This window comes from Syngnathus leptorhynchus, chromosome 16 (assembly GCF_054491065.1).
Source record: "Syngnathus leptorhynchus isolate UIUO chromosome 16, UIUO_Slep, whole genome shotgun sequence".
Lineage (NCBI taxonomy): Eukaryota > Metazoa > Chordata > Actinopteri > Syngnathiformes > Syngnathidae > Syngnathus > Syngnathus leptorhynchus.
In genome coordinates this window covers 8,163,481-8,175,902 of record NC_141210.1, presented here as the reverse complement: position 1 = coordinate 8,175,902, position 12,422 = coordinate 8,163,481, and the positions used below count along the sequence as shown (strand labels likewise).

Below are 12,422 nucleotides of genomic sequence, written 5' to 3'. Positions count from 1 at the left end.
ACAACTGTACAGAAAACAATCGGTCCACAACTTGGGTCGCATGTTTTTAATATCATAAAGTAGCATAACAGTATATAAAAAAATGTAAGCACAATCATAGGAGCGAGCATGCGTAGTGTTTGTTTTCAAAAGGAAAAACGTTTTTTCCCAAAAGACATTTTTCTTTTTCTATAGAAGATGACACCTTTGCTGGGATGGAAGACGACGACATGTTTTGATTGTCTTGCCAAAGAAGAAGGGGCCACTGAGACAAATCCAGCTGTTTAATTTTTCTGAATAATTTCTGCACTCTCAACATGAAGAATCCACTTTTCAAACAGTGATGGAGGTGAAAGTACCTGAGGTCTGTGTTTTTGGCCCTGAAGACGATGCAACAGGGAAACAAATGCAAAAGCGAGCAGAATCAACCATCAGTGCAAATATGGGCCCCAGAAACAAATTTAGGAAAAAATACTCTGCGGGAAGCTGTCCATTTTGTTTACATCCTTCCTTCCAGGTTGTCCTTACAAAAATATGGGATTGGTCAGCAGCAATGAGCTCAAACTGAACTAAAAAAAAAAGTATTGCTTCAGTTCATGATTGATAAAGAAATTACTGGTTCTAAAATATAATGATCTGAGTCTACATTTTTGCATGTTTTGTGTCAGCAATAGCATTGTGGGGGGGAGGGAGGCAGAAAACAAAAAATGCATAAAAATACTGGATTTTTGTCATATACACTGCTCACAAAAAGTTAAGGATGTTGAACTTTGGGCAGAAATGAAAGGATGGACCTAAAATGCAAGTGTAGGCAGAACCTCGGCCCTAGTCTGGGCTTTGTAGAGCGCCTCATTGTTGCGAGTGTGAAAAGGTCACGCTGCATTTTAGTTTCCTCCTGAAATTTCACCCCAAAGCCTAAATGGCACTCTTTTTGTGCCTTGTGCTTGAGTGCCTGACACGTTTGTTGACTTGATCTATCCAAAGGTGGCGCCGCAGTTGGGACATCGCCTCTGCCGCAGGGCGAAGCAGAAGAGGATGCCCAGTGGAAAGAAGAAGATGGCACACAGGATTCCCAGACAGGTGAAATCGTCTTCCAGAACCCCAACTCTGTCAAATCAAGTGGGGAGAGAGGAAGGAAAAAAAGGATTGTTAAGATACCTGTAGAGGAGTGCTGAGTGAGGCTGAAATTAGAGGATTTGGACAAGTGAAACAATGGCTCTGGGTGGCTCTTTTGAAAATTCAAGCAGCGATCTGCCGTTCTGCTCGTGAATTAGCAATTCACCTCTCGCCACGTATGGTTCGACATGTGACTAACAGGAAATCCGTATTTAACGCACACTTAAAAAAAATAAAATGTATGAAAGCCATATCCGCTCACAAGACCCAAGATATGCGAGTGTGTGCGTCATTGCTCAACCTTACATTAACCAATGACAACAGTGGTTGCGGCAGTAAAAGAATGCAAGGAGGCTTAAAGGCTTCGTCACGGCGGGCACGTGACACTCATATTGCTCAATTTGTCCATACGTTTTTTTTTTGTTTAAATTACAAGTGGCGACATCATCTTTACGTGCCAGTTTAAATGAGATTTGTGTGTCTTTACCTGCAGGCTGGGCATCCTCCTACCACCACGACGGAGGGTTGAATGACCGTATAGGTTCCAGCATAGGGCTGATGGGACACGGCCGCTCCCAACTGGCCTGTAGTTGACAAGGAACATGCACATGATTGCACACTGAGCTGAAAAAACAGGAAGTTTCAAATGTTCCCAAAGCAACCTAACAAAGTCAACCTGATTAAATGCTCTGAAATGTGGCCTCATAATTGTGACACAATGGAAATGACCGAGGTGTTAAAATATTCCCGTGGCCATACTAACATTATGAGAAAAAAATTAATCATTTAAATTTAGGTGAGCAACTCAGACAATATTGACAGACTTGAGAGCCCTTATCTGAACTTTGATACAAGGATAGCACGTGAGAGCAGAAACACGGGTTTGGGGGAACGTGAATCAGCCTTTAATTCACTGTACATGCTGTAAGCATTAACAAGTTGAATGCTTACAACGTTATGTTTCTTGTCACATTGGATAGCTCCAAAAGATGCAGATCATGCAGTGACTCCCCCCTAGCACGTTGGATTTAACTTTTAACAATACATTAGCATTTCTTTGGGAACAGTTTATCAGCTTTTAATACTACCCGGTTTAACAGTCGACGTGGTACTTGATAACTCGAATACGCAATGTTTTTAATACGGATTGTGATTTTAGTAAGTTATAATACTTCGGGTACAAAAAAACTGGTTTGTTTGGCTGATGCATATAACTAAAATAGTCCATGATATAAGAATTCCTATAAACTTTATACTATAGTGTTACGGACGAAGGAATACATAACTAAGCAGGCAATAGTTAACGTTTTATCCGGGGTATAACCAAAACCGCCAGTCTAAAAAACCCCACAAATTTACTTCCGTGATATAATCACGATTTCCGCCTATAAATCACACGAAAATTAACAAGTTAGACCTCCATAAACGAGCATACTACTCGTTAACGCCCAAAATAAGTGTGCTCAGTGTAGTATATATATGACAACAGGTATACATATATATGATAACAGGTATAAATATTGTGACGCTTAAGTTTTCGGCACATTTTAGTCCCTTTTTAGTGACGCTAGAAGCGAAACAAATCGCGCAGTAACGACTGCGGAAATGCGTGACGGTGACTCATCTTCTCGTAAAGTCGAGTTTCGTTTAATGCCAACTGCACAATGCGACACAACACGCAGAAAAGCCTTGCTCGTACTCACCATGGCCGCCGGGTGGGTACTGGTAGGGCGGCGGCGCTACGGCGGGGATAGCCCCGTAGCCGTGCGGCGGCTGTTGCTGCTGCTGCTGCGGGCCATACTCGTAAGCCCCAGGGACAGTGTTGTAGGCGGGAGGTCTGTCCTGAAGAATGGGTTTGTTGTCCATCATGTCAGCCGGAGTTGTCCGGCGTGCCACCTAACTTTATGGGAAGGACGCCGAGGTGCGTTCACGACTTGCTCAGTTTGCTGTCGGCCTCCACAAAAAAAACACACACAAAAAAAAAAAAACGACACGACACTGGTTTACAAAAAACGACGTTGCGTCAAAAACGAAAGTTGGTCGCGCTCCATGCGCCAACTTTGTTCCTCCCGACGCATCAAAGCTCAGTTTACAACATCAACGTCGACACAGGAATGCTCCGACAGCTAACTGAGTTCCATCGCTGCTTCTTGGACTCTACAACAACAATCAGCTGTCACCAAAGCGCATTGTAACTCTGCTCAACTCAGGCAGGCATCCCCCCTCATCTGTCGATTGTCACAAGAGAGGAATCATGTGATGAGCGGTTAGTGCTCCCCTGCAAGCGCCCAGGCCTCTTAAAGAGAAAGTGCAGCAAAACAAACGGCCCACTTCCATATTTGTCACCATTTTCACGTCTTTTGGGGGTAGTCAATGTGTTATACTGTACTTCTTGGGCAACAAAGCGTGTGTAAAACAAAAAGGTTTGTTTTAAATAATAAATTGTATCAATATTTTTATTTTTCTTGTTTTGAAAATATCTGGGAAAAGCTAATAAGCAAGGTTGCTGGAAAATAACAGACAAGAATATGTAACAGTAATAAGGACAATACTTGCTGATTTCATTCCGTATACAAACGTACTGTCACCGTGAGAAATTCTGACAATTCTTGTGCAACATGATAGTGACGCCTCGATGTGGATGGGGCTACTTGACCCCCCCCCTCCCCCCTAATTATAGTAATTTACGTTTTTATTCTTATTATTCAGTAATACAAGGTTTAATACTCAGTTAGTTCGTTTTAAGATCAGCAAATAAGTTTACACTGTACCAATTGCGTAAAGTGTATTCAAATATTAAGTATCGACGCTAATAATTATGGACACATAAGAGGCGTCAAGCTGTTATGTGACGAGAAAAAAACCTTAGTCTTAAATAATTAAAAACGTTCACTCTTGGTATAAATTATTAAAATATTGCACGTCAATCAGACATCAACAAATGTCACGCGCTTCCGGATTGGACCAATGAGTAAGGGGAACAAGTCCCGTCCCCTTTGCGCTCTCTTAACCAATCGGAGCGCAGCTACCTCCATTTCCTGAGTTGTAAAACCAGCATTCCGCTACTCTCTAATTTAAAACGCCGTTGTGGGAAAATGTTGGCGTGACTTTACTGGTTGGGACTCTTGAGTGGGTTGCTTAATGGAACTGCGGAGCCACATTTAACTAAGTAAGTGTTGTGGGTTAAAAGAAAAATGGTCAGATATGCAGTGAATATGCAAACAGCTTATAGACTACTTTGCGGTAAACGGGTCCACTAGCGTAGGTGTCCACCTTCCGCAATGTTCCACAGGTATGCTTTGACACCTCCCTACACATTCCCATGACAACCGCGTATCGGATACCAACATTCAGGTAGGCTACCTGCCACTGCATGCTCCCAAAAACAATGAATTAATGTTATTAGTGAATTCTGCATAGCTCCCCGTAGTCTAATGCATGCTTTTAAAATTGTAATGATTTCAATAGCAATAGACAAAAAAACAACAACAACAAAAAAACAATGGCAACACGAAAAAGAGCTGAAGGGCCTGTTTGGAATCAGGCGTCAGCTTTGGTATCAGGCAACATAGCGGATTAGTATTCGTCTACAAGTCAAAGTTCCGGTCTGGTGTTTCAAGGTAAAACTAATGAGCAGGGCTGTTCAAAATCTTCATCTTCTTCCGCTTATCCGGGGTTGGGTCGCGGGGGCAGCTCTCCCCAGCCAAAATCTGTTCAAAATCATCTTTTTAAATATACTGTCAACCTAACGAGCAAGAATAGCTCATTTCCATGAATAACTACCGTTTAACAAGAACTGATCTTAAAGAAGTGCTTTTGGACATGAGAAAATCTCACCATGAGGGTCAATATTAGCATCATCATAAATCATCATAGTCTTATGGTCATGTATGAGGCATTCACCTCTCTTTCCTCCAGACTGCCCTGTTTGGTTTAGAACCACTATGTCGATCACACTGCTGTGGGCCGTAGACGTGTACGGGCGGGTGTACAGTGTCTCCACCGCTGGCCAGCGTTGGGTCCGCGGCGACGACGCACTATTGGAGCTCAAGCGCGTCAGCGCCGGGAAAGATCGCTCTTGGGGCATTGGCTGTGACCACCATGTGTACCTCAACATGATCCCCCATGAAACACCCATTCGCTACAAAGAGGAGACCTATGAAAACCAGGTCAGTATTAGACGGGACACTCAGGGGTCCCATCCATCTAATTCTTATTATGAGTTGTTGATGTTGATTTCAGAGGTGGAACCCCGTGGACGGGTTCACGGACACGCTACTGCCCACTGACCGCTGGCCGTGGAGCGACGTGACTGGGATGAATCCTCAACCGTTCAACACCTTTCAGTTGCCGTCCCGCAGCTGGGAGTGGGAGGGGGACTGGTATGTGGACTACAGCTGTGGGGGCGAACCCAGTCAGAGCGGGGTGAGAACACGTGTGCGCCCAATTTCGACAGGCTCACGAGAACTTGCGATGAGTAGCAAACCAATCAGGGAGCGTCAAAGCCTCTTTATGCTGTTCACACTTTGTTGCAGGGTTGGGAATATGCTGTCGACTTCCCCGCTAACTTCTCCCCCGACAAGAAATGGAATTCTTGCGTGCGTCGTCGGCGTTGGATCCGCTACAGAAGATACACGGCGCAAGGCACCTGGGCCAAGGTTTGGACTCCGGCTTGTCTTCAATCTCCAGTCGCGTGCTACAATTGGACGGAAAATTCTGCTCACAGATCCCCTCGGCGCATCCCGGGAAGCCTCCGCTACCTCTCTGTGACATCCGTTGCGGTGGCTGGGAGATGAGTGACGAGTCTGGGAGGTACCCTCACCTTTGGGCTGTATCCCAACAAGGACAGGTCAGAATGGTTGCCCATTTCTTGTCAATAGATCACGTTCATTTGAATTGTCTTCTAAATTAAAGCGTAGTCTGTGGAGTAGGATTCGCCTTAGCTAATCATTTGAAATAAATTCATGTATTGTGCATAAGTCTTCTTTTTTGTTTGTTCACTACTTTAAAATAAATACAGCACGTCTTCACTTTACATGCAAATGGTTACAAATGTGCTTATGATAGAGCAAAATTTCATAATTTTTGGTGACAACTGGTATAAAATTTATTTGAGTCGTCTATTGGGTGAAACTCAGCAAAAGAGCATCACGGGCTGCTGCGGCATTTGGCCACAAGAGGGCAGCATGATTCCAAATATTTGTCAGGTTGTTGCCTTTGGAGAGCTGCAATAGTCACCTGATGTCTTTCAGGTGTGGTTCAGGGATGGCATCCAACCTCGGGTCCCCGAGGGCACCGGCTGGGAAGAAGTGGAGGTGCCCAAGGAGGTGGCCCAGCTGTCGTTGGGTCCCAGAGACCTGCTGTGGGCTGCGCTGTGGGACGGCAACCTGCTGGTCCGCGTGGGCCTCGGCCTGGACAGTCCCATTGGTCGGCACAAGCTCTCTTCCTGACCACGGCAGTCGAACTTCCCTGATGGTATTGAAAGCCTCGTTTTGGTGCTCCTCCAGGCACGTCGTGGCTGGAGGTGGAGTCGCCCCAGAAGGAGGTGGAGACTCTCCATGTGTCTGTAGGGGTCAGTGTTGTGTGGGTGATCACTAAAGACTACAAGGTGAGCCGCATTGATGGCGATGATGATGTCGTCAGTTCTACTCGTGCTCATACCTCTCAACGATGTCCGCGTCAGGTGTGGTTCAGGCGGGGCGTCAATTCCCACAATCCCTGCGGCTCGGGATGGATCGGCATTGTTGGCGAGATGATGATGCTCGATGTGGGGCTCAACGACCAGGTCACGCACTCATCTGTTCCTTTAAGTCCATGTTAATCACGCTTTACAAACTCGCACTCACTGCTAAAAATTTCACCTGCACGATTTAAAAAGATGAGACAATCACAAAAAGGGTTTTGATGTGTTGCAAGATATTTGCGTGTGGCTTTTTGTCTCGATGTCAAGATGACTGCCGCGAGGTAGCTTATTAAAAGTAGCAGTGAGCCAAAACATTAATTTTTGCTGCCAGGTTTGGGCGGTTGGTGAGGACCGCGGTCTGTATTTCCGAATTGGGGTGACCCCATCCGAACCGAGCGGCAACGGCTGGATCCCCGTATCCGCCGAGTGGGGCAGCGCTCGAGACCCTGTCCCACTCAGGTCTGTGTGCATTTTTAACCGAGACAGTGGACACAGTCCGATAATTACTACTTTGACTAACATCAAATAATAAGTGGATAGGTGGAAGAAAATGCATGGATGGAGCAAAAACTCCGCCTAGCAACGTAGCGCAGTGGTTATTTCCCTCCCTAACTTTAATTGTGTTCTCAAAGGGACGGCTGTGAGCTGAGTAGGCAGCCGGCCGAAGCCTTCCAAGGCTCAGCGCTGAACTGCACCAACTCGGACTTCAAGTTAGGCCCGACGGAGCCGGCAAACAGCACAAGTGACACTCCAGTCCTGGAAGCGGCAGACCCTTCAGTGGTCCCCTTAGGAGGAGCCCCCGTCGCCTCTCAAGAGACAAATGATGCACCTGCAGCACCTCAAACTTTAATCCCCGCAAGCGACAGCTTCATTAACAGCCTGGTTTCGGACCGTGACAAAAGCTCCTCAAACCAACAGTCGAGCGTCCCGCTTGAGGAGGAAGGGCAGTTCTCCCCGGCACAGATCGCCCTGAGCCCAGACGCTTTCGGGCCCTGTGCCCCTTGGAGTAACGTGGACCTGGAAGGCGCCGAGGCGGCTCGAAGCACGCTAACAGAAAGACCCCGCTTGGGCGACGGACTGGATCTGGATGATGCACAAGGTGTTGGGGAGGAGGAGGGTCCCGTGTGGGCCTGGATTTCGGGAGGGGGCTGCAATGTGGACGCCGCTTCCCAAGTCAGCTGGCTCAGCGCTACAGGTACTAGGATAACTGCGATGGCTTGACGTACAAGTGCCCTGACCTTTTTTTTAGGCTGTCTACTTTTTTCTGTGACTGTTTGTATGCCTTTACCACACTGTCTCCAAGTGGCCATAGTGTGCACACCCAAAGGAGCTGCACAATGTCTATTCAAATGGTGCAAAAACTGCCATATCTTTAAACGAGTCATTTTATATGATTTAATGAAGTTAAATTGAATAATTTATTAAGACTACATTGAAATCAACAATTAATAATTGTCCAGTCCTGCTAAGAGCATACCGTACGTAGAATGAACGAAACACGAATCTCAAGGCACCACTGACGTGACTTTTCAGACATCCCATACACGTGTTCCAAACACATTTCATGTGTGTTCATGTCCATTTTGTGGGTTGTGTGTCTGATGTGCAGCTTGTGCTCACATGTGCTGTGCCCTATTTGTGGTTGTCTGCACGTTTGTCTGACTTTGCGTGTGTGTGTCTTAGGACCACTTGTTAGCTCTTGGTCACTGACCCCCGTGCAGTCTTCAGCCTGGAGCAATCAGGAGCCCAGAGCAGCCCAGATCAGCAAGAAACCTCTGGAAAGAAGCAATGTAGGACTAGTCTTGTGGGTGGGTGTGTTTGGGGTGGATTTCGTTACTCATGTGTTACTACGCGTGTGTATACCTCACACAGTCCGTCTGGGTGCGTAAAGGCACGCTACGTTGGTGGAGGGACTGGAAGCCACAGCGCTGGCTGGACGTGGCTGCAGCTCTGGAACAGTCTACCAAGTCGGACGGCAAAAAGGACAGCATCTTCTTCATTTACTACACACAATATGATGAGAAAAAGGTAAGGAGGTCAAGTTCCGCCCTCGCATCAAGTCCTCGACTGACTCCAGAGTTGACTTGCTGAATCTTGCAGTACATTCACATCTTCATCAATGAGATAACGGCGCTGGTTCCAGTGGTGCGGGACTGCCACTACGCGTTTGCCATCTACACAGGCTACAGGACAAGACAGAGGAGTCCCTTGGTCCTAGCGGCCCAAACAGAAAAGGACATGAATGACTGGGTAAGTCTTCAGATGATGGGGACGGAGACCACGTCATCATCCTGATGTCTTTTCTGTCCTCCAGCTGAGCTTGTTGTCAGACGTTTGCTGCGAGTGCCGGGGAATCACCACTCCACCGTCCAGGCAGGCCCTGTGGTCCACAACCTCCAAAGGGGACATTTTTGCCCACGAGCCCTCCTTTTCCCTGGAGGCGGCCACGCACACACAGTCATGTGACCTCATGTGAGAGCGACGTTGTCATGGCAATGCATTCTGGATCCATTCATGCTAACGGATTTATTCTGTCTTCCGATCTCTCTGCTCCAACGTGGTGCTGCAGGTTCTGGCGCCAGGTATCCGGACACATGCGCTGTGTCGAGGCTAACAGTCTGGGGCTGGTGTGGGGCATCGGGTGGGATGGCACAGCCTGGGTGTACAGCGGGCACCCCGGGCGGCAGGTCAACCTGGGTAAAAATCTTCACTGTGATTAGTATTGTGCTTTAAAGAGCAGCCAAGCTCTGGCCCGGTCCAAAGTTTTTTTTCTGTCTGCTTTGCTGGCAGAAGATGCGGGTGACGTGCACCAACAGACTGACATCAGGAGCATGCACGTGTATGAGAATCAAAGATGGAACCCCATGACTGGCTACACGGACAGGTAGCGCCATGACCGGCCCAGCAACTGTGGGACAACTGTGGTTTTGGCCTGACTGTTGTTTGGCGTCTTTGTGCCAGAGGACTTCCCACCGACCGCCCCATGTGGAGCGACGAGAGCGGACTGCGGGAGTGCACCAAAGAAAACACCCAGCCACCCTCCCCCCAGTGGGCATGGGTGGGTGGCCATTCCGTCCGGTTTCAATTAAATACGACACAGTCATTCACCTTGAGTTGTTTGGATCTGCGCCGCAGCACTTTGTTCTGCGTTCCAGGTGTCCGAGTGGGCCGTGGACCACAACGTTCCCGGTGGGACGGACAAGGAAGGATGGCAGTATGCTGCCGACTTTCCCGTGTACGTATCAACAATTGCATCCATTTCTGGAAGTGCTTCCCGTTAATCAGATAATCAGCCGGGTTATTTGCCAAATATTGCCACCGATCTGGATTGAGACATCGGTCCAGGCACTTTTGTGCTGTTACAGTCTGGTTACAAGTGGGGCGGTGACCCACTCACCATGTCTAGTTGATGGAACTGAAAGACAGAAAGGTCATGTTGGTCAGTCAGCAGCCACTTTGTAATGTGAATTCCCACCACCTAGGGGAGGAGTGGAACAGTCACACTATAATTTCCATGGATTGAAAGGTTTTGCATGTTTCTTGTAGAACATTTCATGGCCACAAAACCCTGAAGGATTTTGTCCGGCGAAGACGTTGGACAAGGTAAGTGTGCCCAGCTCCACACTCACAAACATATTGGTGCTTCCCAAATTCGCAATGACGACTTTTGTGTGTCGGGTGTCCAGGAAGTGCCAGATCACAGTGAGAGGCCCGTGGCGGCGGGTCCCGCCCATTCCCCTGAGCGACATCTCCCTGATGCCCTGCCTGGCCCACAGCAGCATGGAGCAGGTCCCCCTGTGGGCCCTCAGCGACAAGGGGGACGTTCTGTGCCGGCTGGGCATCACCCCACAAAACCCGGCAGTAAGATCTCAGGGGAGAAGGACAGAGCCTTACCTTGAATAATTGCTGTTTCCCCTCAAAAGGGTTCCAATTGCCAAGCGAGCACAGCAAAACATGGCATGAAGCTCCTCAACCAACTTCAATGTAGTTCCTTAGCACCAAAATTGTGTCCAAAAAACACTTGTACAGTGGTGTCCAGAGATTTTCTTCTTTTTAAATTTATTGGTGCATTTGACCCATTTCCAGGGAAGCTCCTGGCTTCATGTTGGCACAGACCAGCCCTTCAAGTCCATCGCCATTGGTGGCGCCAATCAGGTGTGGGCCATCGCCAAGGACGGAGCAGTCTTCTACAGGGGCTCAGTCTCCCCTCAAAAACCTGCAGGTAAACCTAAAAAAATGACCAAAGCTAATGTGAATGGCTTTGAATAAAAAAAAAAAAAAGAAAATCACACAAAAAAATCTAATTTGTTGGGGTGGCCCCACAGGAGAATGCTGGTATCACATTCCCTCTCCATCCCGCCAGACCTTGAGACAATTGTCTGTGGGGCGGACGTCCGTCTTTGCTGTGGATGAAAATGGTGCGTCCCAACTTGAATAATAATTGTGCTTTCAAGCCTCCAAATAACAAACTCCCTTCCCCGCCTCTCCCTCAGGCAACCTGTGGTACAGACAGGGCCTGACCCCGAGCTACCCTCAAGGTTCGGCTTGGGAGCTCATCTCCAACAACGTCACCAAAGTCTCGGTGGGGCCGCTGGACCAGGCCGGTACCACCACACTGCTCATTCTTACTGTGCGTGTGTGCGCACCACGCCCTGAACAGAATGTTTTGTTTTTAGGTGTGGATGATCGCAGATGCAATGGCGGGCTTCCCCGCAGAGACACCGGGAGCCATTTGCCACAGGCTGGGGGTCGGACCCATGCAGCCCAAAGGTCAACGGTGGGACTATGGAATAGGGGTGAGTCTTAGAGAACAGTCACTGTGTCTCAACACTATTGTCCATTTTCACGCCCTCCGATTCATGGCCTGGTTTTTGCCTCTGGCTCCCAAGGGAGGATGGGAGCACATCAGCGTGCGGGCCAACTCGGTGGAGGCCCCCCGCACGCAGCAGGCGCTTGCCGCTGGACCTCCGTCGCCCCGCAGCCCGCTTCCCTCGCGAGTCAACGGAGCCGCTGCGAGTGTGTAACATGAGCACCGCAATTGGAAATGCACAATCATCATCACGCGGATTGTGTGGGGAATAGCTCAGTGAGTGAAAAATTCCAAACACAGGCCCAATGACATTTTCTGTATTTGGACAACCAGCTGACAAAAAAGGGAATATTATGAAATCTTGTGCATGTGTGCATCCTTTTCTGCTATTCAAACGCAAAGTATCCGATCAACATTGATTAAGGGCTAAAAGTTTCAAAATATCCTAAATGGTCTTCGATTGGTTGTTTTGTGGTCTTGTTATTTATTGTGCATGTTATTTATGTTATTATTTATGTCTTGTGCTTGTCTGATGTACTTTTTGGGATTGTTTGCACCCCCCCCCATGACACAAATGAGATATAACAAAACTGTACATACAGAGAAACAATGGGATGGACACTTCTTGGACTGTGCAATAATAATTCTAATAATAAAAATAAAGAGATCTTCCTGTTAACATCAAATGCATCACTGATGTCAATGTGACTTGTCTGGGGCATTTTCACGTTAACAATAATTTGGGGTACCAGTCCGTCACCACCAGCCAAACTTTCCACACATAAATTTCCCATAGTCTACACTTGTTTGCTACTGAACTGTTAACTACGCTAC

General features: G+C 47.6%; 2 protein-coding genes across 3 annotated transcripts; one reads left to right on the top strand and one right to left on the bottom strand.

Moving 5' to 3' along the window:
• Positions 1-31: 31 nt before the first annotated feature.
• Positions 32-3,383, bottom strand: bri3 (brain protein I3). The gene is made up of 3 exons (XM_085933216.1): positions 2,799-3,383; positions 1,583-1,679; positions 32-1,086 (listed from the first exon to the last, which is right to left on the bottom strand). The coding sequence occupies exons 1-3, from the start codon at positions 2,962-2,964 to the stop codon at positions 954-956; spliced, it is 396 nt and encodes a 131-aa protein (XP_085789342.1). The 5' UTR covers positions 2,965-3,383; the 3' UTR covers positions 32-953.
• Positions 3,384-4,130: 747 nt separating this feature from the next.
• On the top strand, positions 4,131-12,400 carry tecpr1b (tectonin beta-propeller repeat containing 1b). Of its 2 annotated transcripts, none has more exons than XM_085934578.1 (25): positions 4,131-4,449; positions 5,014-5,264; positions 5,338-5,520; positions 5,631-5,753; positions 5,822-5,944; positions 6,348-6,522; positions 6,603-6,703; positions 6,779-6,880; positions 7,110-7,237; positions 7,411-7,973; positions 8,462-8,568; positions 8,651-8,806; positions 8,879-9,028; positions 9,093-9,250; positions 9,348-9,475; positions 9,569-9,662; positions 9,740-9,836; positions 9,934-10,013; positions 10,325-10,381; positions 10,465-10,639; positions 10,865-11,000; positions 11,104-11,196; positions 11,272-11,382; positions 11,455-11,574; positions 11,668-12,400. In XM_085934578.1, exons 2-25 carry the CDS (start codon positions 5,040-5,042, stop codon positions 11,805-11,807), a joined length of 3,525 nt encoding a protein of 1,174 aa, XP_085790704.1. In that variant the 5' UTR covers positions 4,131-4,449; positions 5,014-5,039; the 3' UTR covers positions 11,808-12,400. The 2 variants fall into 2 exon arrangements, with proteins under 2 accessions (XP_085790704.1, XP_085790705.1); XM_085934579.1 differs by having other exon boundaries at positions 11,272-11,378; positions 11,668-12,397.
• Positions 12,401-12,422: the final 22 nt, after the last annotated feature.